Here is a 27549-nt window from a genome sequence, read left to right as displayed (position 1 = left end):
AAGATGACAGAATTGTGCTGTAACAGTGTGTTTTTCTTTAAAAAACTGAAACATTTTAAACTCACATATATAACTTTATTGCTCATCTAAAATATTGTTACCATTATTACATCCGTGTTATACTGTATACAAAAAATGCGATTCTTCCAGTATTCATGTCCTGGAGTTAAATATGGTACCAAATGGCACTTGCTTTCCAGTGAAATATAAATAAAGTATGGTAGCTAAGAAATTGCATTTAGAAATGGATTATTTTCCCAAATACAGGGTTTTGTACAAGCCATTGTTTTCCCTCTTAAGCTGAGGATAATAATGCTGTTCTTAAAGAACTGTAAGAAGGATTGCAACAAGGCATGAATGTAAGCTTCAAATATTCTGAACAGTTGTACAATTTCTTAAAATGCTTTGGATTTAAATTGTTCAGCCATTTTTATAAATAATGTTAAATAACATAAAATATATTTTCTATGTAGTTGCTTTTATGATGGTGCTAAAGCATAAAGTACTAAATGTTCAATTATTTTATTTGTGGGACAACTTTGGATAGAATGTAAACAAGGTTTTTGTTTTAAACTCTTGCTTTCACACTGTGATTAGGTCCCTTCTATGGTCAGGTGGTACCTGAGAAGCAGGCGTCTTTTCAGGAGTTAGGATTCAGATGTTCTGTTTGAGTGAAGTAACATCTGAAATAAGTGTAACTGATTAGAAGAAAGCAACTAATAATATTTTCATTGTGGTATTATTTGTGCTTGATTGCAAGACTGTTAAGACAGAGCCTGATCACTTTGTCCAGTAATTCTAGTGTTGAGGCTAGTGTATAAATTCAGTTTGTATCTATAGTAGCAAGCTGAGTAGAGACTGCATGAGCTCTGCTCATGGTACATGCTAGACTAGTTGAGATCTTTCCAAAATATATTCTATTTTGGAAAGATCTCAACTCAAATGTCAAGGTTCCAAGTAACACCCCCTACAAAAGAAGACGCTGAGGCTAGAAGTTCCTCAAAGAACCCTTTTATTAGAGTTGTCATATTGGCACATCTTGGAAAACCCTAATCTGAAAGCTTCCAGGTTTTCCCCACCCAAAATAGCAATAGCAATAGCAGTTAGACTTATATACCGCTTCATAGGGCTTTCAGCCCTCTCTAAGCGGTTTACAGAGTCAGCATATTGCCCCCAACAACAATCCGGGTCCTCATTTTACCCACCTCGGAAGGATGGAAGACTGAGTCAACCCTGAGCCGGTGAGATTTGAACAGCCGAACTGTAGAACTACAGTCAGCTGAAGTAGCCTGCAGTGCTGCATTTAACCACTGCGCCACCTTGTCCAAGACCCTCCCCCTGCACTCACATGTCCATCACATGGTCCAATCAATGCAATGTCCCAACTGGAGTTGCCTCCCAGTCACACCACTCCAGGTGCAGGCCGAATGTCCATGACTCTCTGAGAAAGGAATGTTGTTATGGCTGGATATCCTGGTGACTCCATGCAGTCCCCCCTCCCAGTTTCCCACAGCACTGAAATGTGGCAGCCCTGAAGAATTCAAGAAAAAGATGACTTCCAGGGCTGACACCAAATTTGAGAGAAAAGAAAGTAACCAAGCAAAAGGAATAATTTGTGATATGGATCTCTTTTGTACATATATTATGCAAATTTGGAGTCTATAAGTCTTGCATTTGAGAATAGATGTAATTAATTCCAATTACTTGGAATTTTGAAAAGTGAGATTATAAAAGTATACCAATGAAGAAAAATAATAGCTCTCAAAAGAAACCAGCATGGCTGCATAAAGAATTCTCTGACAAATTGAAAGACAAAAGGACAAGTATAAAAAGTGGAAAGAGGGGCACATAATTAAGGCAGAATATCAGCAAATAGCCTGAGCCTGCAAATATGAAGTAAAGAAAGAAGGCTCACAATGAACAAAGGCAAAAGTAAAAAAAATTAACAAAAAAAGCTTCTTCCAACATGTTAAAAATAAGCAAAAAGGTAAGGAAACAATTGGTCCATTGCTGGGAGAAAACGGTAAGAAAGTGACAAGCAAGAGGAAGAAAGCAGAACTACTTAATTCATTTTTTGCACCTTTACACAAAGTGAAAAAACAGTCCAACCTATCAAAAACAGCACCACAAAAAACAAATTAGGAACACAAGTTAAAATAGGGAAGAAAATGGTAAGTGAGCATCATCAGGACCAGATAGATTATACCCCAAGGTTCTGAAGGAACTGGCAGATGAGATCTCAGAACCACTGAACTATAACTTTCAAAGATCCTGGAGCACCGGGGAACTGCCAGAGGACTGGAAAAGAGCTCATATAGTTCCCATCTCCAAAAAAAAAAATAGATCCAGGAAACTACAGACTTATCAGCCTGACCTCAGTATCAGGGAAGATTCTGGAAAAGATAATAAAGCAATGGATTAGCAAAAATCTAGAAGCAAGCAAAGTAATAACCAAAAGCCAACATGGGTTTGTCAAAAACAGATCATGCCAGACTAATCTTATTGCATTCTTTGACAAAGTGACAAAATTAGTGGACCAGAGGAATGTCGTTGATATAATTTACTTGGACTTCAGTAAGGCATTTGATAAAGTAGACCATAACCTACTACTTGATCAAATAGAAAAATGTGGGTTAGACATTATCACCACCAGATGGATTCATAAGTGACTGACCAACCACACTCAATGTGTAGTCCTCAATGGAACTTCATCTATATGGAGGGAAGCATGCAGTGGGGTACACCAAGGCTGTTTTAGGCCCAGTGCTCTTCAACATTTTCATCAATGATTTGAAGGAGGGAATAGATAGTGAATTCATCAAATTTTCAGATGACACCAAGCTTGCAGGAATATCCAATACTCCAGAAGATAAGTTTAAGATACAGAAGGTACAGTATAGGTGGTACCTCAATAGTAGTAACTGTGAGAAGGATTTTGTAGTCCTAGTGGACAATCATTTAAATATGAGCCAGCAGTGTGTTTCAACTGCCAAAAAAGCCAACACAGTTTTTGGCTGCATAAACAGAGGGATAGAATCAAGATCTCATGAAGTATTAATTCTTCTACTTCTTCTTGTGCCATATCCATCATCAGGCATTGGCGATCATGTTGGTATTCCTATTTTTGTTAACAGCTGCTGAGTGCTGCTGAGTTTTGTCCAAACCAGTCCCTTAGGTTTTGAAGCCATGATGTTCTTCTGCCTGGATCTTGTTTGCTTTTAATCTTTCCCTGGAGATTAAGTGAAGAATGCCATATTTTTCTGGGTGTCGCATCACATGTCCAAAATATATTAACTTTAGTTTTTTAATGGATTTGATGATTTCCCTTTACTTTCCCTTTGCTTATCACCTCCTCATTTGTGATTTTGTTAACCCAGTTTATATGTAATAGCTGTCTGTAAATCCACATTTCCAATGCTTCTAGTTTCTTCAAGTGGTTTTCTGTCAGAGACTAATTCTACTCCGTAGAGCAGGATAGAAAAGATGTAACCTCTGACAATCCTGATTTTCAGACTTAGGGTTATGTCGTGACAGCAGAAGACCTTTTTCATTTTGAAGAATGCTGTTCGAGCTTTCTCTATCCTTGTAGTTATTGTAGTTACTGATCATGTCCCAGCTTTCATAATCCTTTCAACTTTTTCTAGTGCTATTCCTTCCGAATTTATCAGTGGTAAATTATTGGGTTGTTTGCTGATAACCATGATCTTGGTTTTTGAGGTATTAAGATTCAAGCCACATTTTTCAGATATTTCTGAGACTGTTGTTGAGGAGCTGAAGGTTTTCATGCTTACTGGCAAGCAGAACTGTATCATCAGCATATCTTAAATTGTTGATCTGAATACCATTTACTTTGAGGCCAACATCAATGTTTTCCAGTGCTTCGTTGAAAATTGACTCTGTGCAATAACAGTGGAGACAGAATACAGCCCTGTCTGACCCACTATTCGTATTTCTGCATCATCTGAGTATTTTTGGCTTAGTCTCACATTTGCTACCAGATGCCAATATAGGTTCTTTATGATTCAAATGTCTTTGTCATATAGTCCCACTTGTTTCAGGATTTGTAATAGTTTCCCCTGTCTTATTTTATCAAATGCTTTTTCAAAATCGATGAAGCACATGTAAACACTGTGATGGACATCTCTACAGAGTTGTACAAGAACTTGAATGCTGAATAGGGCATCTTGTGTACCAAGATTGTTTCTGAAACCAAATTGTGTGTTACTTAGACACACCTCAATTTTGTTATATATTCTTGTGTGAATTATTCTCAGGAATATTTTCAGGGCATGACTCATTGAAATAATTGTTCTGTATTGGGTACACTTTTTTGCATTTATTTTTGGAGAATTGTCACAAAGGTTGACTTTAGCCAATCAGTTGGTATCTTTCCTGTTTCATATATTCGATAGAAGAGCTGCAGTAAAAATTTCTTCCCATTGTCTTCCAGCAATTTAAAAATTTCTACTGGGATATCATCAGGTCCTGTGGCTTTTCTTGTTTTTGCTATTTTTATTGCGTGTTCAACATCCTCCATAGTGATGTTTGGTCCAGTTGTTATACTTCCTATATCAATATAATCCTTAGTGTCCTCAAAAAGTTCTTCAATATATTCCTTCCATCTTTTTGCCAAGGTGGCGCAGTGGTTAAATGCAGCACTGCAGGCTACTGCTAGATCAGCAAGTCAGCGGTTCAAATCTCACCGGCTCAGGGTTGACGCAGCCCTCCATCCTTCCGAGGTGGGTAAAATGAGGACCCAGATTGTTGGGGGCAATATGCTGACTCTCTGTAAACCGCTTAGAGAGGCCTGAAAGGCCTATGAAGCGGTATATAAGTCTACTGCTATTGCTATTGCTATTTTAGTTTTTCATCCTCATCCAAGATGATTTCCCCTCCTTGTCACTAAGTTGTTGGTTTTCTTTTTGTAGACATCTGCTGCTTCTTTCACTTTTTTGTGTAATTTAAAATTAACATGAATAAATTCTGTCTCCTATTTCTTTGCATCTCTTTGCAAGCCACTTTTCTTTTGCCAGTTGAAATTTTCTTCTAATTGCTTTCTGCAATTCATTATATTTTTCTTTGTTTTTTATTTTTATAAGAGCATCTTTCATCCATGAAATGAAGAATTTCATCCATCATCCACTGTTGTTTCTTGTGGTACCTCTCTCTTTGTTTTCAGTTTGTTACCTCTACTATTGCAGTTTTAAATTTATTCCAATTAAATTCTACATCTTCATTATTTAGGTTGTTGATTTCTCTTAAATGAATTTCTAGTTCTTCTTCTCTCTTATCTCCATGTTTAATGATGAAATCACTGTCAATTCTTGGTTTAGGAGGATTTGGATTTTTCATCTTTTTAAATTTCAGCTGGACTTTGGCAAGTAGTAGATTATGATTGGGTATGTCTGTCCTTAATTTTACTGAGTTTCTAAATCTTTTGTTTATTGTAAAATAGTCAATTTGGTTTCTTACTATATTATTTTGTGTATCTGATGGTGATCTCCAAGTGTAAAGGCATCTTTTTGGTAACTTGAAAAAAGTATTCATCACATATTGCTTATGTTTTCTTGCAGAAGTCTACAAATCTGTCACCTTTACCATTTCTGGTTCCTAAGCCAAAGTTTTCAATTACAGGAGCATCACTTTCTTCTCCCACTTTTGCATTGAAGTCCCCCATGAGTATTGTGATATCATTACTTTTTAGGGTTTTCAATACATTGCTTATATCTTCACAGAACTTCTCTAAATCCTCCTCATTGCTCTCAGCTGTGGGAGTGTAAACTTGTATAAAATTCATATTATTTATTTTGATCATCATGATGCTATTGGATACAAGAATAAAGGACATGATACATTTATTTACAAGATTGTTTGCATTTTTTAAAAAAATTAAAAAGTTCTTTAATTTTTAAAAGTTTTTTAAACATTAAAAACATGGGACATAGTGCGACATTTCTGGCCTAAACGTTTCCATATATATAGTGATTGGATCTTACAACAGTTACATTATATATCCATTACATAGGTGTGTTTAGTCAGTCAGATTACCTATACATTGGTCCTTTCTTTTATATAATTACTAACCATACAAATACATATCCAGTTCCTACCAATCACACATTCTTAATACCATATTTTCCAATTCTTTCAGTGTTTTTCTGCCCCAGCCTTTTTCCCTCATTTCTAACCATCGTAGCATTTGTCCCAGATTTCATGATATTCCATCTCACCCTTGTCTTTGAGCTCTAGAGTCAGTCTGTTCATTTCTGCGCACAGTATTTTTTATTATTTCTTGTTTCCATTTTTGTGCAAAAACCAGTCTTGCCGACGTTATAATACGCAGCATTAAATATAGTCCATATTTTTGTGTGATCCCTAGTAGAAATAATTCTGACCTCAACTCCATCCTTTGATTTAGTATCTCTTCCAAATACTTTCTTATCTAGTGCCAAAAAGTCCTAGCTTTCGTGCACTCCCACCACATATGGTAGAACCAGGATGGGGAACCTATGGCATGCGTGCCACAGGTAGCACGTAAAGCCATTTGTCAGGGCATGTGAGGCGTTGCCCTGTCAGCTGGCCAAAGTGCATAAGTGTGCTGGCCAGCTGACTTCAGCTTTTTAAAGCTATTTTTCGCCCTCCTCAGGCTCCAGAGGCTTTATAGGAGCCTGGGGAGGGTGAAAACGCCCTCCACCATCCCTCCGGAAGCCCTTCTGAGGCTTCAGGAGCTTTCCTTGAAGCCTCCAGAGCGCAAAAAACCAGCCCTATGGGCAAACTGGAAGTTTGGGAATGGACTTCCGGTTTGCTCATAGGGCTGTTTTTAGTCCTCCGGAGCCTTCAGGGAAGCCTCCTAAAGGAACCTCCTGCTGCCGCTACTACCGGTTCATCCGATTTGGGCCCAACCGGGAGCAACCCACCTCTGGTAAGGGCAATATTAGGCTGACCATAAAATTATACTTTTGATTATTGTTTCATGAACTCAATTCAGGAAGAAACTAATTATCAATCATTTTTAAAGTGTTTTGCCATTTTATGTCTAATTCTAATAGATGCTAATACAGTAATTTAATATATTTGTTTGATTGACCAAGATCTAACATGGGTTACCCAATGAAAAATTGTTTGTGGAAGAATTAAATCAAAGGTTTTGAACTTTAAAATATGTTTAGCTTCATTTTTTGTTGTTGCTGTTTATTTCTTTTGTATACCTTGTTTATTTTTATGTTTAGTTGCACATTTTAAAAGTGGTTATTTTTAATTTATTTTTTCATTTGCTCCCATCCTTCAGCTCATCACATGCACGTTAGTCCAATGGAAACCTTTATTATTTCTCGACTATTGACTCCCACACAAGCTTCTTTAGCCAGATGCAGAAGTACTTTAATGCTTTCTGAGATATATACTGATTCAGGTAAAGCCAATATCTTTAGGAATATTTTAGCTACTTAAAACAATCTTCCCATAAAATAGTAAATTTAATCAGTCTAGAAAATTATTCATAAAATATAAAGGGAGTTCAAAATATATAGAGTTAACACTAAATGAAGGACTTAAAATGATTCATCTAGCCAGTGAAAGTTTCATAACTAAAATTATGCTGGGGGTAATAGATCTGTTTTCAACCTTATATGTCTATTCATTTTTTTAGGTTGTTATTTGTGTTTCTGACTTTAGCAGTAATTTATTAAAAAATGAAGAATTTTGAATATCCCGATCTTAAACACTTGCCAATAAAATGCTTATACGCTTAATGTTAAGTTGCTTGAGCATGGTTATTTAAAATGGGAAGACAATTCATTAATGTTTTGGGAAAGTATGTGTTTGGTTGTTTCTAATAAAATGGTGCTGTTTCTTTCCTTTATTTCTTGCTTTCTTTGTCTATGTCTCCTAATGAACTTGCTATTGTACTATAACTCTTTAGTATTCCATATCTGTCCTCGTATAGCACCAGCCAGCCCTCTTAAAACTTTTTACAAGCCTTCCCCCACTAGAAGTGTGGAGAAAAAGAAAGCAGCATCTGCTTCCATGTCAGATTCAATGAAGGGAGCAAGTACAAGTGAAGTCTCACAGGTAGGTTTGAAAATTACTTACATCTTTTTAAAAATAAACTTATATGTTGGTTTATATTTTGCTTCCCCAAGATAAAGATACAAATACAAATCTCTGCTTTCTTTTCTTCTATTTTGCAATAACAAAGATGGTAAGAAAGAAACCTTATATTAAGCATTCTTGCATTTGAAACAAACTTAATATTTTGGGTTTTTTGCTTTGTTTATTATTGTTCACTAGATATTTAGACATTCATAAAATTGAAATGTTTCTGATTATTATGTTGCATAACGGTATCCCATTTAGCTTGGCTATCTATTATCAGATACTGTTAAATATCATTTTATCCTATCATTTTCTTTTTTTCTTCACCCTCCTCTTTCCTTCAAGGTACTAAACTTTTTAAAAACACACACACAAAAGCACTTTTAAAAAAAATCAAAACTTTCTAATACATCTTATTCTTTGACTTCTTAATATACAGGTTTTAAACTTCAATATTGCATTTAACTCCCTCCCTCCAAATTACCCTTATAGAATTTTTTTTCTTTTATAAAAATCCTTTTTACCATACAGAGTTTTTCTTTAAACTGATACATTTTTTTAAACTTTCTCTTAATACAAGTACTCTCAAATACATTTTCAATAGTTTTTGCCTACTTTAAGAGTTACTTAAGCATTATATAATATGTAATTTGTCCCCACCCGAATGATGAATGAATGTTGCTTACTATTTTACTTCTATGTATTGTTTGTGTCTATTGTCTGTACCCTCCCTTCCTTATTTTATGTAAGCCGCCCTGAGTCCCCTCAGGGAAAAGGGCGGCCTATAAATACTAATAAAATCCTAAATCCTAAAATCCTAAAAAATACATTTTCAAATTTTGGGTTAAACTTTTCTTTCACTTGCACATATCAAGCAGAGAAAAATGCATCCTGATTCCAGTTAACTCATTAAGTTTAAGTCTCACCTTCCAGCTTATTTCCATGGAGTAAGATATTTTTCTTCTCTGAAAGTATTAAAGACTTGTAGGCCTTTCTTTTTATCAAAATCCTCAACCTTGTTAATGTCTTTAAAGAAAAAGGCCCAAATTTGTCTTTTTTCTATATGCTTTTCTTTTAGTTGTATTGAGAGGTTTACATTTGAATCATAGTAAAGAAGACAAAAATGAAAGTTAATATCAGGTTCTTCCAAAACTGTGATAAACTCCTCTGCATTTTCAGCTATTTGTGAAGTTGCTTCTGCAATTTGGTAACATTCTCCACATGTTTGCATCTCAGAAATACTTTGAGAGGATTTTTTATCATCAGAGAACAATTGGTCAACAAATTGGTGGATTTTATTTAGAGACCTTTCAAATATATCTCTAATACTTTGCTCCGCTATCTTGGCTTCCTCTTTTAGTCAGAATCAGAAGATTTTAGCCACCCACAGCTAAGAAGATCAAGCCACCAGTTGCTACAATAGTAAATTAAAATCATGGCTTCAATCTTTATCTTTCTCTGACAGCTTTTTTTTTCTCAGCACACTTCTTTATTTGGCTTGCCTTAGCTTCTTTGTTCTTTAAAAAAAAATCCCTAAAATGGTGCAGGTCTTCAAAAAGGTATAGCAGGCTGTTGCTAGAAATAGCCTCTTTTAAGTTGATTTAAGATAGAATAATAATCATTGTAGGTGATTAAGAATAGGAAGTCATAACTTATTGTCTATTTAAAAGGTGCTCCTTCAACTCCCAAACAGATTGAAGCCACTCCCCTTCCAGTTTTTGGCATGCAGACAACTTTGGAGTTCAACTCCAGAAACTATCTGCTGACTTACAGCTGCATTGAAGGGTTCCCAGGGTCTTAAACACACCCTGGCCTGGTGGGTCATAAAAGCTGATGAGATACCAGTCCCTTCAGTTAGAAGGCAGAAGAAGAACACCCAGGGAAAAATCCTTTGGAGATCTCTCGCTGGGTGTGTGTTCAGTTAGTCATGTTCCCAGGAAGAAGTTTCAATTGAATATTGATCTTTAAAATCCTCTATATCAGTGCACATTTGAATCCATTTTGAGCTTTATTGCAAATGTACCAAGCATGATAAAATGTCACAAAACCAAGCTCTAAAATAAAACTATGTACCATGCAAAGAATCCACATCCATCCTAGTCCAAGACGAGACTAAAAATTACATTTTAAGGAAATATTTTGAACAAGCTCAGAGCTAGATGAATTTCTGGGAGAGAATGTTCTTCCACAGGACAGGAACTGCAACAGAAGACATGTTTCTTAAGTATCATCAAATAACCTTGTTTAAGAGATTTTGTTTGAATGCATACTGCAAAATATACAAGGTAGGTGTGCCAATGTGTAAAGGCAAAGGAGTAGAGAAGTTAGGTTTAGAACTAAATTTCTCAGGAGACAGATGTCAATTTTGTCAACAACTAAGATGTCCTCTCCTTCAAGGTGCGGTAAGTAAAAAAGATACATCATCAAAAGAGATGTTTTTATTTTAGTGTGTTTTTTATCATGCAGAATAAAACATATTTTTCTCTGCAGAAATAATCTGCATTCTTGTTGCTCAAGTTTCTGTTTGCATCTACATACTGAATAATTGTAGTTCTCAGATTATCAAATTATCTTTTTTAAGAATGAGAAGAAAAAGAAACAATCAACAACACCTGTCACATCTGGTTTTGGATCTCCTTTAAAAAAATATGAATCTTCAGCAACTGTATCTAAACAATCAGCTTCACCCACAACTCCAAAGTAAGAATGTTTTGCAAATTCTCATTGTTCTCTAAGTAAGCTTAAATGTACGCATTTTTTTATTTTAGTGTGTTGTTTTTAATCATGCAGAGTAAAAAGAAAATCTCTGCAGAAATGATCTGCATCCTTGTTGCCCAAGTTTATGTTTAATAGATTTATACTAAGAGAATAGCAGCAGTATTAAGCAGATGCAAGTTCTATTTCTAGTTTTGGCTCTACAAATGCAAGCCAAATTAGATGAGGTAACACCTAGAGTTTGCCAGTGAGAATGTCCTGACTCCCAAAAGTATTTAGTCACCTTGCTTAACAAGGGTCTTCCACACCATTCCACCTGATAGAAGTCAAATTTTCCTTCTAGAGAATGACATTGGCTGTAGCAATTATATTTAAAATAATGCCTTCTTTTATTTTCTTCTTATGGCCATGATTGCTTTAGTCAATCTCTCAATCTTGCCCTTGTCTCCCAAAATGTGAAATTATTGATTACTTTCTCATCATCTTGTATCCTTGCTCTCATGCATACTCATGACTGAGACCATGCTGTTAAGTGAGCACAATAACCTAATTTTGTAGGACAGCATTAGCCTTATTGGCTCCCATTATAAAAAAATATTACAAAAAAAGTAACTCAATATTTTCATCTCAGTGTGCTTTCCTCCCTTAGTAAGCCTGTTTATATGTAATTTCATCAGAGAGGTGGCAGCTTGCTAACTTGCTCGTGATTTTGTTTGAATGTATACTGCAAAATATACAAGGTAGGTGTGCCAATGTGTAAAGGAGTAGAGAAGTTAGGTTTAGAGCTAAATTTCTCAGGAGATAGATGTCAATTTTGTCAACAACTAAGACTTCCTCTCCTTCAAGGTGCGGTAAGTAAAAAAGATACATCATCATCAGAGAAATATAAGCACTGAAATTAACAATGGAGATAAAGTGGAATTGCATCTTTGAATAGACAGAAGACAATCACCTCTATTAATGACATCTTTTAACTATAGGATTCTTACTTGTATTGTCCTTAACTTAAATTCAGAAGTGACACATGGTTGTGGTTAAAGTGAAGAAAGGAAAATGGTAGAAATAATATGAGAAGAGTAAGAGATATGTTGGACATTTGCTTCTTTCATTCAAGGACCCAGCAGTGGTTCACTCTTGCTCCTGATTTTCCTGTGCTGTTTTCCTCCTTCCTGTTTAGCTATTATCACAGGTAACATTGCCTTTTCCCCATTCTCTACATGCCAGAACATGCCTGCTTGGACCAAACCTAGGTGTTTGGGATCTGTACCAAACTCCTGAAGTGGTTATTGTGTGCACAGGTTTCTTCCCTAATTATGCTTATAATTATATTACTGCAACTAATCCCATTATAAGAAGATAATTATGCTATACTACATTGAAGAGATTACATCAAAGCATAAATGTGTAGATGTGAAATTAGCCTTAAAGAGTAAAAATTCATGGTTTTTTGACATTTATAGGCACCACACAGATATAACTTGGAATTAGTTTCAGAACTGACTTGCAGAGCTGACCATGGTGCTTCAGTTAGAAAATTACTTATTCAGTACCAAGATTGTATGAATTAGCTGTGAAATTCTTTAGAACCCCCCACTATTTTTTCCTTTAATATACTCTTTAAAAAACTATATAAACAGATTGATACATAAATATCTAGGAGTGCTACTACATGCATAAATAGCTTTGATAAGAGATGTTTTGAATAAATTTTAAACAGTTTGCTTCATCCCCACATATTTATATTTTATCCTCTTTCTCTTCTCTCTGTTTCCACATATACATACATACATACAGACATTTATAAAAGCTATGTTATATGTCTTTCTTTCATGGCAACCATCCAATTTTAGTCACTACAGTGTAAAAAAGATGTTGAGACTCTAGAATAGTGGTTCCCAACATGGGGCCCATGCCCCACAGGGGGGCAATTTGATTTTTAATGGGGCAATTTGAACCTTGTTTAAACAAGTTACATTTATGCTTCCTCTGCGTGAGTAGAGTTCACTGTTTGAGTAAATTAAGAATTATATGGGGGGGGCATCAGGATTTTAGAGATGTTTAGGTGAGGCATGGCCAAAAAAAGGTTGGGAACCATTGCTCTAGAAAGAGTGCAGAGAAGAGCAACAAAGATGATTAGGGGACTGGAGGCTAAAGCATATAAAGAACGGTTGCTGGAACTGGGTATGCCTAGACGGTCTAGGGGTGACATGATAGCAGTGTTCTAATATCTCAGGGCTGTCACAAAGAAGAGGGAGTCAAGCTATTCTCCAAAGCACCTGAGGGTAGGACAAGAAGCAATGGGTAAAAACTAATCAAGGAGAGAAGCAATTTAGAATTAAGGAGAAATTTCCTGACAGAACAATTAATCAATGGAACAATTTGCCTCCAGAAGTTGTAAATGCTCCAACACACGGTCTCTTCCAACTCTGCTATCAATAAATGATAGATAATAAATAGGAATGGGTGTGTTTGTATGTATTTATTTAGTATTGGAGCTGAGTCTTGTTTTATATATATTAATAGAAAAATACTAATACACTTCTAAAACTAGTTTACAAGAGTAATCCAAGAATTTATCTTGTGGCTCATTTTGGATTTAAATGGTTGCAACTTATCAAACCTGTTTTGAGTTAAAGTTAGATGTCCAGGACTTTCAATATATTCAGCAATGTTTTCATCTGAAATATCTAATTATCAGACTGCATCCCCCCACAAATTACATTTAAAGAAATTTTATAACTATATGGATATAAACCCCAAAATTGTATATCTCTCACAAATTCAATCATTATATCTTTAGATTATTGCTTTTGTTAATGATGGTAATGGTATAGCAAAATTGTTTTATGACATTGTACCAGTAATATTGTTTTATTTATGAGCCTCAGTGGCGCAGTGGTTAGAGGCTACTTCTGCTGACTGCCAGCTGACTGCTATTTGGCAGTTCAAATCTCACCAGGCTCAAGGTTGACTCAGCCTTCCATCCTTCTGAGGTGGATAAAATGAGGACTCAGATTGTTGGGGGCAATATGCTGACTCTATAAACCACTTAGAGAGGGCTATAAAGCACTATAATGTGGCATATAAGTGTAGGTGCTATTGCTGCTAAGCGCTATCTGTTCTTAAGTTAATTATTTTTCATTCCATTTTATATAAATTGACAGCATCTATTCTATATTGTCTTTTTGTAAAAAAAAATACAAAACCAATTCAATTCTATCTTCCCTTGTGTTATTTTTTAGCTTAATATTTCATTCATAACCTGAGATAAAACACTAAAAAAATAGCCAAGGTTATGATTAATTACTATTGGTTTGATTTTGTTTTATAAGGCATAACTGAATTATTTGAAATCTATATTTTAGGTCAGTCTCAAAGACTTATCCACAGTCTCCCAAAACTAATAAAACATATCCAGCTTCTCCTATGAAAAATCGTACAACTTCAAACTTGAACCAAGAAAGTCCTAAAAAAAGAACAGCAAAAGTTAAAGACAGCCAGCGGGAGAATATTAGTCAAAGAACAAAAGCATCACCAGTTGAAGTTGTAAATCAGTCTAGAGCCGAAAAATCTTCTATAGGAAAAATTGAGAACACTGAAGGTAGATTCTCATTTATTTGCACTTCCTTCTTTTTTTAATGTTTTTATTTTATGATATACAAAAAATCCAATTTCAATTGAACAGTGTGTTGTCTGGGTACAAATCATTATAGTAAACGATAATCAAAGTGTTTACAACAGTATTCATTGCATTAGTATCAGTTATAATAGTATTATTAATAATAATAACAATATTTGTTTAACCAATTTAACATACCTTATCACTGATCCTTCCATATACTTTCCTGTTTCTAGCTCATGTTTTTGTTAACTAACCATTGAAATAAGTTCCAAGTCAAAAAATATTCAGTTTCTTTCTTTTCCTAATTATAAGTGTTGGCCTATCCATTTCTGCACATTCTAAAAAAAAATTAATCACTTTTTTGTCTATTGGGATCTCTTCACTTTTCCACTTATGCAAATACTATTCTAGCTGCAGTTAGTACATGTAAAATCAAATATAAGGTAAAGACTCCCCGCGCACAATGTGCTAGTCGTTCCCGACTCTAGGGGGCGGTGCTCATCTCCGTTTCAAAGCCGAAGAGCAACACTGTCCGAAGACATCTCCGTGGTCATGTGGCCAGCATGACTAAACACCAAAGATGCACGGAATGCTGTTACCTTCCCACCTTGCGCTTCTAGAAGAGAGAGATGCTCCATCTTATCTGGTGGTTGTGTAGTTTGCTGTCTATCCTGTCCTTCTTGTGGTCTTTCTCCAGGTCCAGATGATGCAGGATATCCAGCCTTCAAGATATTATAATAAAAATCTCGGGCTTTCCATACAGAGTTGAGGCGATATCTTTGCCTATCAAATGTAAATATAATGCCAAATGGTGCGTCCCATCTATACTGTATCTGACGATTTCTGAGTTCTTCGACCAAAAAAGTGTAGTCTCTCCTGGCTCTTAACATTTGAGGTGGTATCTCTTTCAAAACAATCAGGTCTTGACCGCCAATTTGAAGCTTAGTGTTATAAGACTCTTGTAGTACCATATTTCTAAGCTCTCTTGTAGTGAAGTATATAACGATGTCTCGAGGAAGCTGCTTCTGCTTTGCCACCCAAGAGTTAACGCGATAAACTTTGTCGATTTGCCAGTCGAGATTGGTCCCTGGTCTTCCCACCAGGCGGTCAAAGGCTTCTAATAGGATCTGTTTCAGGTTCTCCTGTTTCTCCTCACGCAGCCCCCTTACTCTTAATGCGAACTCCATTTGTCTATACTGTATCATAATAATTTCTTTTTCAGCATTTTCCACTTTTTGTTCCACCACCTCTGTTTTCAATGTCAAGTTGGTATTGGCCTCATTAAGATCCTCTAGACTATCTTCAATTCCAGAAACATGTTCTGTCAATACAGTTACAAGTCTCAGCATTTCATCTTTAATTTTAACAACCCTGGCATCAATTTTCTCATACAACTCCTGTTTAAGTCCTTTTATTTCATCTTTAATTTCCTCTCTTATTTCTTTTATTTCCTCTTTTCTCTCCTCTTTTCTCTCCTCTTTTCTCTCCTCTTTTCTCTCCTCTTTTCTCTCCTCTCTAAGATCTCTAAGTTTATCTTCCATTTTAATTGTCTGTGCATTAAGAGCCACGCTTAGTTCACTCAAGAAGAATTCTTTCGTTAACAAATCCCCAGCAGGGGGCGTAGGGAGCATAGGCTGCAACCTTGTGCCAGGCACTGGGGATGTGCCCCTGGGAATAGAGGGCGATGGTTTCAAGTTAGGATTTGGTTTTGAAGCCATTTTAAAATTTATCTTCCTGCAATTAATAAAACTCTGCTGTCTGACTATGCAGCTTTAAGTAAAGACGCTGAATTTCTCCCTTTACTTTGAAATTTGAGGCTCGGCAAAACTTTCAGTGAGTAAGCATTGTAACAAGACAGTTCAGCAGATTCATCACCATTTAAATTCCAGATAAGCAAGATTAATGAGAGAGTGAAAGTCTTGTAAAAATGAAACTAATTAGAAAGCTTCTGTTGGCCGATTGTAAAACAAGTGATAAGGACGCTCCTTTGAAATTTTATAGTTCTTGTAGCATTTAACAAAAAGTAATCATTATTACCGGAGAATCCAGCCTGCTCAGCGCCATTTTAAAAGCCTCTAAGTAAATAGATTTTCAGAGGAGAAAAAAAAGAAGCTAAAATCTTGATAAACAATTAATGTCCACGCAAACGGATTCAGCTCGTGATAAGATCAAATCAATCAAAACTTTGAACTGAGTGGGGGAGACCTACTTTGTACCGCACAAGGCAGTTTGAAGTTCCCAGCACGGACGCCGTTCTGCTTTGGGCTAGCCCCCGTCTCTCTGCAGGCACAAAAGCTGCAAAAATCGAAGAGCATTTGCCAGCAAAACTATTTCTTCTTCCCTTCTTGCCTGAAGGATAAGAAAACCTGTTAAGACGTCAGATGGATGATCATCTAAACAGGTACGTAGCCAGGAATTCGGAGGCAGCTAATTTTAAGCTGCCACCATCAGCAGGCTCCACCCAGGAAGTCGTGATCAACAGTTTCAACAGCTTCTTTGCAAAGTCTGCATTTGGCATTATCAGAGGATTTTTCGATTTTGGCCTTAATGGCATTTGTGCGGATAGCTTGTTCTTGCGCAGCCAGGATTAGTGACTCTGTTTCTTTCTTTAATGTACCTGTTGTTAACCATAACCAAGTTTGTTCACTGTCCACTTTATCTTTTATTTTTTCCAGAAATTGGCCATGCAGTGCTTTGTTCTGCCAACTCTCCATTCTTGATTTTATCACATCTTTTCTGTATTCTTGTTTCGTCTGTTGGGCCTTCAGTAGATTTTTGTTCTTTACTTCGATTAATAGATGTTCTTGACTTTCTTTTAAATAATCAGCCAGTGCATGTTTTTCTTCTTCAACTGTTTGCTTCACTTGTAATAATCCTCTGCCACCTGATTTTCGGGGCAGATATAGTCTATCAGTATCACCACGTGGATGTAAACTGTAGTGCATTGTCATTAGTTTCCTGGTTTTTGGGTCCAAAAGGTCCAAATCAGCTTGTGTCCAGTTAACTATACCAGCTGTGTATCTTATAACTGATATTGCCCAGGTATTTATGGCCTTGATTGTATTTCCACCATTCAATTTAGATTTCAAAATTTTCCTAACTCTGTTGGTGTACTCTCGCCTGACAATAGTTTTTACTTCTCCATGCTTGATGTTATCCAACTGCAGAATGCCTAAGTATTTGTAGGCTTCATTTTCTTTGCATTTAATTAATTGGCCATTGGGCATTTCAATTCCCTCACATGCAGTGATTTTGCCCCTTTTTATGGATACAGTGGCGCATTTTTCCATGCCAAACTGCATTGAAATATCGGTGCTGAATACTCGGACTGTGTTTGTCAATGATTGGATTTCTATTTCTGACTTTCCATAGAGTTTCAAATCATCCATATATAGTAAATGCGAAAGTTTTTCAGCTTCTTTGGCTGTTTGGTAGCCTAATTTCATTTTTTTTAAGATTACTGATAGTGGGATCATTGCGATGATGAAGAGAAGAGGTGAAAGTGAATCACCCTGGAAAATTCCTCGCTTGATATTAACCATTCCGTAGATCTCATTCCCTACTGCCAACTCAGTTCTCCATTGTTTCATTGCCTTTTCAGTAAAGGATGTAATATTTTTGCTAATGCCAGTTGTTTCTAAGCATTTTATGATCCAACTATGTGGCAGTGAGTCAAATGCCTTTTTGTAATCAATCCAGACCATATTCAAGTTCGTTTTTCTGTTCTTACAATTTTCTAATATCATTTTATCAATTAGAAGCTGATCTTTTGTGCCCCTGCTCCTTCTTTTGTTGCCTTTTTGCTCTACTGGCAAGATGCTGTTTGTTTCCAAATAATCCATCATGTTATCTGCAATAATGCCTGTGAGTAATTTGAAGGTTGTTGGCAAGCATGTTATTGGTCTGTAGTTTTCAGGTGTTGTTCCTTTAGTTGCATCTTTCTGAATCAAGTATGTTTTTCCAGTTGTCAACCATTCATCAATTTGGCCCTTTTGTAAAATTTCATTCAGTTGCCTGGCCAATATTGCATGTAAACTGGTCAGATATTTGAGCCAGAAACCATGTAATTGGTCCTTTCCAGGTGATGTCCAATTCTTTACCTTTTTAACTCGATTTTTGACCATCTCAGTTGTTATTTCTAATACCTGCATTTGTTTGTTGCCAATGCTTTTCTCAAAGTCATGTATCCACTTTGCTTCCTTGTTGTAGTCCTTTGCATTTTCTCACAATTCTTTCCAGAATTCAACTGTGGCCTGTTTTTCTGGTTTTTCACTTTTGGTGTCACCATTCACATTAAGACTTTGATAAAAACGCCGTTGGTCTGATCGAAATTGCTGATTTTGTTTATATTGGATGATTTGTGCCTCATATCTTTCAATTTTTCTAGCTGTTGCTGTTATCTGCTGTTTTACGATCTCTACAGCTTCATTGATGTTTCTTGTATCCAATCTATATCTTCTGATTAGCCGATCTATGATTTTGTTGTTTTTAAGCCGTTGCTCATGCATGTTCTTTAAGTTACTAGCATCTGCCTTTAATTTTTTGATTTTTTGTTCTAAACGGATTTTCCACTTTGGCTTTGATGCTTTTTCTGTTGTGTGACTAGGTACTTTAATTTTAATGCCTAGTTCATTAGTGACTATTACAGCTGCACTGTATATTAATTGGTTTGTTTCCAAGATGGATCCCGGTTCAATTGTTGAAAACACTGCATTAACCATTTTCATGATAGGGGCCAAAATTTTCTTAGGCACAGTTTTTAGTGATGGTAAACGTTGCCTTTCCTCATTAAGCAGAAAATGCTCCATGATCTTATCCTTCAATTATTTTTGTTTTTGAGTTAGTTCATCAGTTGGTTCAGTGATAACTGGTTCTAGTGGTGGTGATGTTATTTCCTCCCCAAGAGCTTCTTCTGGGAGTTCTACTATAATGTCTTTAGTTGTGTCTTGAATATCAGTTATTTCCGCTTGTGATATTGTTTTTTGGGTTTTGCAATTTGCCTGAATTTCCTCATGTTCAACTTCACTAAACACTTTATTCCGTATAATAAATCGCCTTTGATCTGCTAGTCGTTGTTCACTAACATTTGAATCTGGATATTGTTGTTTCCATAATTCATACATTCGCTTTAAATAACCTCTTTTTTCTGGCTCTGAGTTGTAGTAACAAGCCATTATGGCACGGTTTTCATCTGCACTATATTTTTGTCGTTTTGTTGGCTGGTCCACTTGTAGCCCACTTATCGACGGATGTCCAGGGACCCCAACATCCGCCACGGCCCTTGTTAACCCGCGCGACAACCGATGCGGTATGGAATTCTTATTTGTTTTTTTCACCATATTGTATGGGTTGGCGGGTATTTTTTTTTTACGGGACCAGATGCCAACCTGACCCCAACCCTCCTCCTTTCTCATCCAGGCTTGGGACCGGCAACGGCGGAGTTATTATTATTATTATTATACAATTGTATCACAGCGGCCAGTTGTTTCGCCGGATTTGGCATTGGTTACTAGTCGGGCCCCACCCAGGGGCCTAGGACGTCGTAACGTATTTTCGTAATATGCGTGCAGATCCAAGCAGTGCGGCTTTTTGCATTTGACTGATGGTGATTTTGTCAATTTTTAACTGTTTTAAATGTAATTCCAGTGCTTTCAGTATAGCACCCAGTGTGCCAATTACCACTGGAATTATCACTGCTGGTTTGTGCCATAGTCGTTGAATTTCAATTTTTAAGTCCTGTTATCTTGCGATTTTTTCATGTTCCTTCTCGGCGACCCTGCTATCACCTGGTATTGCGATGTCTATGATTGTGACCTTATTTTTCTCAACCAGTGTGATGTCTGGTGTATTATGTGCCAGTATTTTGTTGGTTTGTATACGGAAATCCCACAAGATCTTGACCATCTGATTTTCGGTGACTTTTTCAGGCTGATGTTCCCACCAGTTTGTTGCTTTTTTAATATTATAATTTTTGCACAAATTTGAATGGATCATTTGTGCTACTGAATTGTGCCGCAATTTATTCAGTCTGCGCGATTTTTTTACAGCAGCTGAGTATGTGATCAACAGTTTCATCAGCTTCTTTGCAAAGTCTGCATTTGGCATCATCAGAGGATTTTTCGATTTTGGCCTTAATGGCATTTGTGCGGATAGCTTGTTCTTGTGCAGCCAGGATTAGTGACTCTGTTTCTTTCTTTAATGTACCTGTTGTTAACCATAACCAAGTTTGTTCATTGTCCACTTTATCTTTTATTTTTTCCAGAAATTGGCCATGCAATGCTTTGTTCTGCCAACTCTCCATTCTTGATTTTATCACATCTTTTCTGTATTCTTGTTTCGTCTGTTGGGCCTTCAGTAGATTTTTGTTCTTTACTTCGATTAATAGATGTTCTTGACTTTCTTTTAAATAATCAGCCAGTGCATGTTTTTCTTCTTCAACTGTTTGCTTCACTTGTAATAATCCTCTGCCACCTGATTTTCGGGGCAGATATAGTCTATCAGTATCACCACGTGGATGTAAATTGTAGTGCATTGTCATTAGTTTCCTGGTTTTTCGGTCCAAAAGGTCCAAATCAGCTTGTGTCCAGTTAACTATACCAGCTGTGTATCTTATAACTGGTATTGCCCAGGTATTTATGGCCTTGATTGTATTTCCACCATTCAATTTAGATTTTAAAATTTTCCTAACTCTGTTGGTGTATTCTCGCCTGACAATAGTTTTTACTTCTCCATGCTTGATATTATCCAACTGCAGAATGCCTAAGTATTTGTAGGCTTCATTTTCTTTGCATTTAATTAATTGGCCATTGGGCATTTCAATTACCTCACATGCAGTGATTTTGCCCCTTTTTATGGATACAGTGGCGCATTTTTCCATGCCAAACTGCATTGAAATATCGGTGCTGAATACTCGGACTGTGTTTGTCAATGATTTCAGACTGTGTTTGTCAATTATTATTATTATTATTATTATTATTATTATTATTATTATTATTATTATTATTATTATTTTGTCCTCATTTTGGAAATGTAAAGTTCCTTTCTCATTTACCAATCTATGTATCAGTTTCTTCTCTTTTTCTGTTTTCAATTTATATGCCAACCATCTTCTTGATTTATTCGCATTTTCAAAGAAATTCTGTTTAGCATTTGTGACTTTTTTGTGCCAATTCTTCTTTATCTAGTAGTTTCATTTTACGTTTTATTAGTTCCATTTGAACCAAGTCTTTTCGCTTGGTTCTTTCTATAATTCTAATTCCACTCTCTTTTGTTCTTCTACTAACGTCTTTAGATTTTGTTTCTTTTTCTTGTTTTTTCCCCTGTATATGTTATAGCTATTCCACGAATATATGCCTTAGCAGTGTGCCATACATTTTGTAATGAGGTTTCTTCCTTCCTATTCTCTTTGTAAAAAAAAGTCCATTTCTTTTTCCATACTTCGTATAAATTCCTTATCTTTTAATATTGATTGGTTTCAATGTCCATCTCCATTTTCTCTTTTGTCCTTTCCATTTAACTGCAATTGGATTATGATCTGCCCAAGTGCTTGCTTCTATTTGTATTTCGTGCACATTTGACCTTAACTCTGGTGACATCCATATCATATCTATTCTTGACCAAGACATATGTCTATTTGAATAAAATGTGTATTGATTTATTTTAGGATTTTTCTCTTTCCATACATCTTGGATACCTATTTCTTCTGCCATTTTAAAGAAAGTTTTTAGAAGCATATTTCTAGTTTTTTTTACTTGCTTTACTGCTGTTACAATCAAATTCTGTGTCTACAATTGCGTTAAAATCTTCTATCACACAAATATTTTCATATTCCAATCCTATAATTTTCTTGTGTAATTTTTCATAAAAAATTTCTTGTTTATTATTTGGTGCATATATTGCTACCAAAAGTATTTGCTTATAGTTCATTGTTACCTTCACCATCAAGATTCTCCCCTCTTCATCTGCAAAAATTTGTCTTGCTTTTATTGTTTCTTTAATATATAGGGCCGTGATTGCGAACCTATGGTATGCGTGCCACAGGTGGCATGCAGACCCATTTGTCAGGGCACATGATGCATTGCCATGTCAGCTGGCCAGTGCGTTCTGGCCAGCTGACTTTGGCCTTCTTTTGAGGCCATTTTTCATCCTCCGGAAGCATCCTTGAAGCCTCCGCAGCACAAAAAACTGGCCCTATGGGCAAATCAATTTCCTCATAGAGCCAGTTTTATCCCTCCGGAGCCTTCAGAGCCGAGGTGGTGCAGTGGTTAAATGCAGCACTGCAGGCTACTTCAGCTGACTACAGTTCTGCAGTCCGGCTGTTCAAATCTCACCGGCTCAGGGTTGACTCAGCCTTCCATCCTTCCGAGGTGGGTAGAATGAGGACCCAGATTGTTGTTGGGGGCAATATGCTGACTCTGTAAACCGCTTAGAGAGGGCTGAAAGCCCTATGAAGCGGTATATAAGTCTAACTGCTATTGCTATTCAGGAGGCTTCCCTGCAGGCTTTGGAGGGCAAAAAACGACCCTATGGGCAAACCGGAAATCACTTCCAGTTTGCTCTTAAGGTTGTTTTTTGCCCTCTGGAACCTTCAGGGAAGCCTCCTGAAGGCTCCGGAGGGCCTCCAGGTGGGTGCAGGGGAGGCTGGTTTCACCCTCCCCATGTTCCTACAAAGTCTTTAGAGTCTGGAGAGGGCAAAGAAAGCATGCCAAAAACAGGGGGGAGTGCCGGTCGTGCGGGCATGCATGCTGGGATCGTGCACATAGCATGGGTGCGGCATGCCCGTGCATGACCCCCCGTACTCCCCCCGCTTTTGGCACGCGAGCCAAAAAGTGTTCACCATCACTGATATAGGGCCACACCTCTTTTCTTTTGCTGTGCTAATGAGGAGTATAATATTCCAATTTTAGGATATTCCAATAATTTATTATGTTGTTTTTTGATATGGACCTCTTGGAGACAAATAAGATCTATTTTTAGCTTTCCGAATTTGTTAAAAAGTCCTTTTCCTTTTTATAGGAGAATTCAGTCTATTTATATTGATTGACAGCAGTTTGATTTCATCTTCCATAGTTTCATTTGTAGATAGGTCTTGTTATTCTAGTTGCTCTTATTTCTCTCTGTTCTTTTATCTTTGCACTTTCTCGTTCTGCTCTTTCCTTTAATTCTGTTTCATCTTCTTTTTGTTGTGTGTTGCATCCTCCTGATGCTCCTTCTTGTTTCGTCATCTATTTCCTCTCTTTCTTTTTCCTTTTATGATCCAAATCGGTGACATGCTGTGAGGTTTATGGCTGGTGAGGCACTGACGCAGTGGTGGGTTTCAAATTTTTTTAGAATCTATTCTGTAGGTGTGGCCTGTTTTGTGGGAGTGGCTTGGCAGTCATGTGACCGGGTGGGAGTGGCCAACTTGATGTCACTCACCAGGAGATGTCATGGATTGGGTAAAATGTGGTGAAGCCCACTTAACAACACTCTTGCTTAGCAACCAAAATTTTGGGCTCAATCGTAGTCATAAGTCAAGGACTATCTCTGCTTTCCTCTGCATGGCCGCCTTGTCCTAGTAAACTATTTATCCTTTCTGGCAATTTTCCTCTCAGTTAGAGGCACCAAAATAATCCATACAATGTAAGGTTTCCTGCTGCAGCAGGGTGTTGGACTAGATGACCTCCTAGTAGCCTTCTAGCCCTAAATTGTTGTGCTGTTTTTCTTTCTTTCTGCTAACAAAGAAACCTACCTGAGGCACATTCCACATGCCTGCCAGATAGAGATAATGAGATAATGACCTTAGAGAACGTTTGGCTCCATTCACAAGCCTTTTAGAAACATAATCCTTATATTGCACAAACCCCAAAACTTCAAAAACATAAAACCATATAACATATAACCATATAACCAATTTGTTCTTTCCTGCACCTTTTCAATTTAAAATTATTAAGACTTGTGGACTTCAACTCCCAGAATTCCACAGCCAGGCATGCTCAGTTCCAATTTAAAGTGACAGCATTTGTCTTTCTCCTTTGCAAAAGAAGTTTCCTTCTTTCTTTTTCTTTTTCTTCTCCCTTCCCCTCCTTCCTCCCTCTCTCCCTCCCTCCCCACTCTCTCAAACATACACACACAGAAGTTGGATTAGACTATTTCTCCTACCCCCTTCCCCCCCTCTCTCTCTCAAACACACACACACACACACACACCACATACTGCTTTCAAGTCATTGGAAAAGATATCCAATCCAACTTGGATTGGATATCTTTTCCAATGGCTTGAAAGCAGCTCCTCTGCCATCCCCCCCATACCCCCACTGCCTTCCTCAAACACCTCCCCCATTGCAAATGCAGCCTGCTGTCTGTGTGGAAATGCCTGGAATGCAATAAAGCTCACCCACTCACCTCCTACTGGCAGGCTACGGTGAGAGGAGAGGCAGAGAATCCAGAGGGAAGCCGATCCGAACCTTCCAAAAGAAAGAGGCTGGGGGAAAGTGTGTGTGCTATAACTTGGCTCTTTGCTTGGCTTCCTGCCTCCTCCTGTGGTATCCTCAGTGCTTGCTTGTGCTCTCCTTTCTCAAGTGTAGTTTAATTGCAGACGGAGCCATGTTGCCTTTTCAAACTTGTAATTAGTGAATCTGGGCTGGATTTTTATATAGTTTTATCCAGCTGTGTGTGTGAGAGAGAGAAATGGATGGAGGCCACTTGGGGAGGGAGAGCACCAGCGAGCATTGAGGAGACCACAGGAGGAAGCAGGAAGCCAGGCAAACAGCCATGCTGTAGCACACACACTTTCCCCCAGCACGAGAAGGATCCACTATGTAAAAATCCAGCCCATCTTCACTGATTACAGGTTTGAAAAGGCAACGTGGCTCCGCCTGCAATCAAACTACACTTGGGGAGGCAGAGCACAAGGGAGCCAGGGTCCTTCCCTCCAGCCTCGCTGCAGCCTCACCACAAGCTCTCGCCTGACTAGATGAATGGTAAATGTGAAAATTCTGCAATTTTAATACCAAATAATGTAAAACTGGTGACGTTAAATGGAAAATAACTTTATGGTACAGATCAGTAGATAAATACAAGCATTTAATTTATTTTTTCCTTTTACATTTTTTTTCTTTTCATGATGAAAGGTGAAGCACAGCCTCACCTGACTGCACGTCACTGATCCAAATTGCTCATCATAAAATTGCTCTGCTTTCTCTATAGTATCCAATCTATGCCTTTGATTCATCCATGTCACTAGTGTTCCCTCAGGTACCAGCCCTCTAAAATCTACTTCATGCTTAATTAATTGTCTTGTCAGAAATTGGTATTGTTTTCTCGTGTATTTTATTTTTTCGGGGATCTGTTTCAGAACTATTATTTCTTTTTCTTTGTAGTTCAATAGGTTATATTTTGCTCTTTGAAGTATCTCTGTTCTTAATGCCTTCTTAGTAAATCTCATATGTTTATTTGGAAGATAGTTCCAGGAAGTTTATTTCTTGACGCATATCTTGTATATACTCTAAATATTTCATACATCCCAGCAAGTATCTCTTGATTTGTACATCCCAGTAAGTATATAAACAGATAAAATAAATAGAAGCTGGAAAACAACAAGGAACTATTTTATTTTTCCTTCCTTTTTGAATTTTTCTTCTGATGATTTATGAGCCTGTATGGTAGAACTTTGAGGCATCACCAACAATTCTGTCATTATCTCTGCAACATTTTCCCTTTTTTCGTCCTAAATGTTCTGGAACCTCAAAAAGTATTCAGCTTTATCCATCTCTAACATAATTACTCTTCTCTGTTTGTTCTGATTTCTCTTCTATTATCTGCATCCATTGTTCATTTTTAGTTATGTCAGGTTTTCTCGCCGCTATTTTTGGGTGGAAAACAAACATTTCCACCTCCTCTTCTTTGGGTCCCACTTTACCCCGGGGTTACTTTAAAAGGCAAGTTCCACAACAGGAGTTGGAAAAATCTCATTCAGATAGATCACACTGTTCCTCAGATTCTATGCTTGCCCCGCGAGGTGGCACAGTGGTTAAATGCAGCACTGCAGGCTACTGCTAGATCAGCAGTTCAGCGGTTCAAATCTCACCGGCTCAGGGTTGACTCAGCCTTCCATCCTTCCGAGGTGGGTAAAATGAGGACCCAGATTGTTGGGGGCAATATGCTGACTCTCTGTAAACCGCTTAGAGAGGGCTGAAAGCCCTATGAAGCGGTATATAAGTCTACTGCTATTGCTATTGCTTGTTAGGCTGTCACAGCTCTGGTAAGGCATGCAATGGCAATCTTTTTCTTCCTGCTGGATTGAGAGCTTCCTCCAAATCAAACAAGGAGTTTGCAGTCTCCTTGTGATTGACGAGTGTCCTCTCTGTCTTCATCACTCCTCCAGGATGATTTGGGTCCCTTGGAACCTCCTAGCAAGTCAAATTTGGCACAATTCCACGGAGCCCCATGGAGATGCATCATGTTGCCGCAATATCAGCTCCGCCCCCTTTTACTTTTGCTTCTAAAACAATTCTTTGTTATACGTTAGTTCAGCTGACTATTATTTTACATGATTAGTTCTGTCACTAATATTTGGGGGAGAGGGTGTTAATTTAAACTTTACCATCAACAATGATTTTGTATTGTATCCCTTAGAAATTATTCACAGAATCCTGTTAAGGAAGGTAAACTATGAAGATAGCATCGAAGGGATTAACATTAATTAAAATCAAGAATATGTATTTATAAATATTATAACACACATTTCTGTAGTTTCATTGACTATAAAATTCAGCCATCAGAGTAATATTGTGTGCCTTTCTACTGCACATAACTTGTTTCCTGTCTACAGACTAATATTCAATTCAAGAACATTTTTTAGGGAAACATGTAGCAGGGACTACTGATGCGGAAGAAGCAACTAGAATTCTAGCAGAGAAGAGACGTCAGGCTCGACTTCAGAAAGAACAAGAAAAGGAAATGCAAGAAAGGCAAAATCTTGAAAGGTATAATAACTATAAGGTATAATAACTATAATAACTATAAGCTCTTAGTTATGGGGCTGACATGTGCAAGTTAAGAGTATGTGCATCACCTATTTAATTAGAAATATGCAACACTTCTCTTTATCCTCTTCAAATTCTATTATCTTGTTATTTG

The 27549-nt window shown here is 37.1% G+C and overlaps 1 protein-coding gene across 13 annotated transcripts in view; it reads left to right on the top strand.

The window, feature by feature from the left end:
- The window catches only part of MAP7D2 (MAP7 domain containing 2), a 104734-nt gene that overhangs the window by 47388 nt on the left and 29797 nt on the right, over window positions 1-27549 (top strand). For 7 of the 13 annotated variants that reach the window (XM_087726428.1, XM_087726430.1, XM_087726426.1 and 4 more), the window contains 5 exons: window positions 7289-7411; window positions 7922-8070; window positions 10676-10794; window positions 14175-14410; window positions 27272-27395. In XM_087726428.1, the coding sequence (XP_087582554.1) occupies window positions 7289-7411; window positions 7922-8070; window positions 10676-10794; window positions 14175-14410; window positions 27272-27395 (751 nt within the window). The remainder of the gene's footprint in view (window positions 1-7288; window positions 7412-7921; window positions 8071-10675; window positions 10795-14174; window positions 14411-27271; window positions 27396-27549) is intronic. The other 6 variants (XM_087726438.1, XM_087726435.1, XM_087726432.1 and 3 more) reach the window with 2 other exon arrangements.

This window comes from Thamnophis sirtalis, unplaced genomic scaffold (assembly GCF_051295495.1).
Source record: "Thamnophis sirtalis isolate CommonGarterSnake01/CBP01778 unplaced genomic scaffold, rThaSir2_p1.2 scaffold_12, whole genome shotgun sequence".
Classification (NCBI taxonomy): domain Eukaryota; kingdom Metazoa; phylum Chordata; class Lepidosauria; order Squamata; family Natricidae; genus Thamnophis; species Thamnophis sirtalis.
Note: the sequence above shows the minus strand (reverse complement) of the source record. Positions and strands in the feature narration are given on the sequence as shown.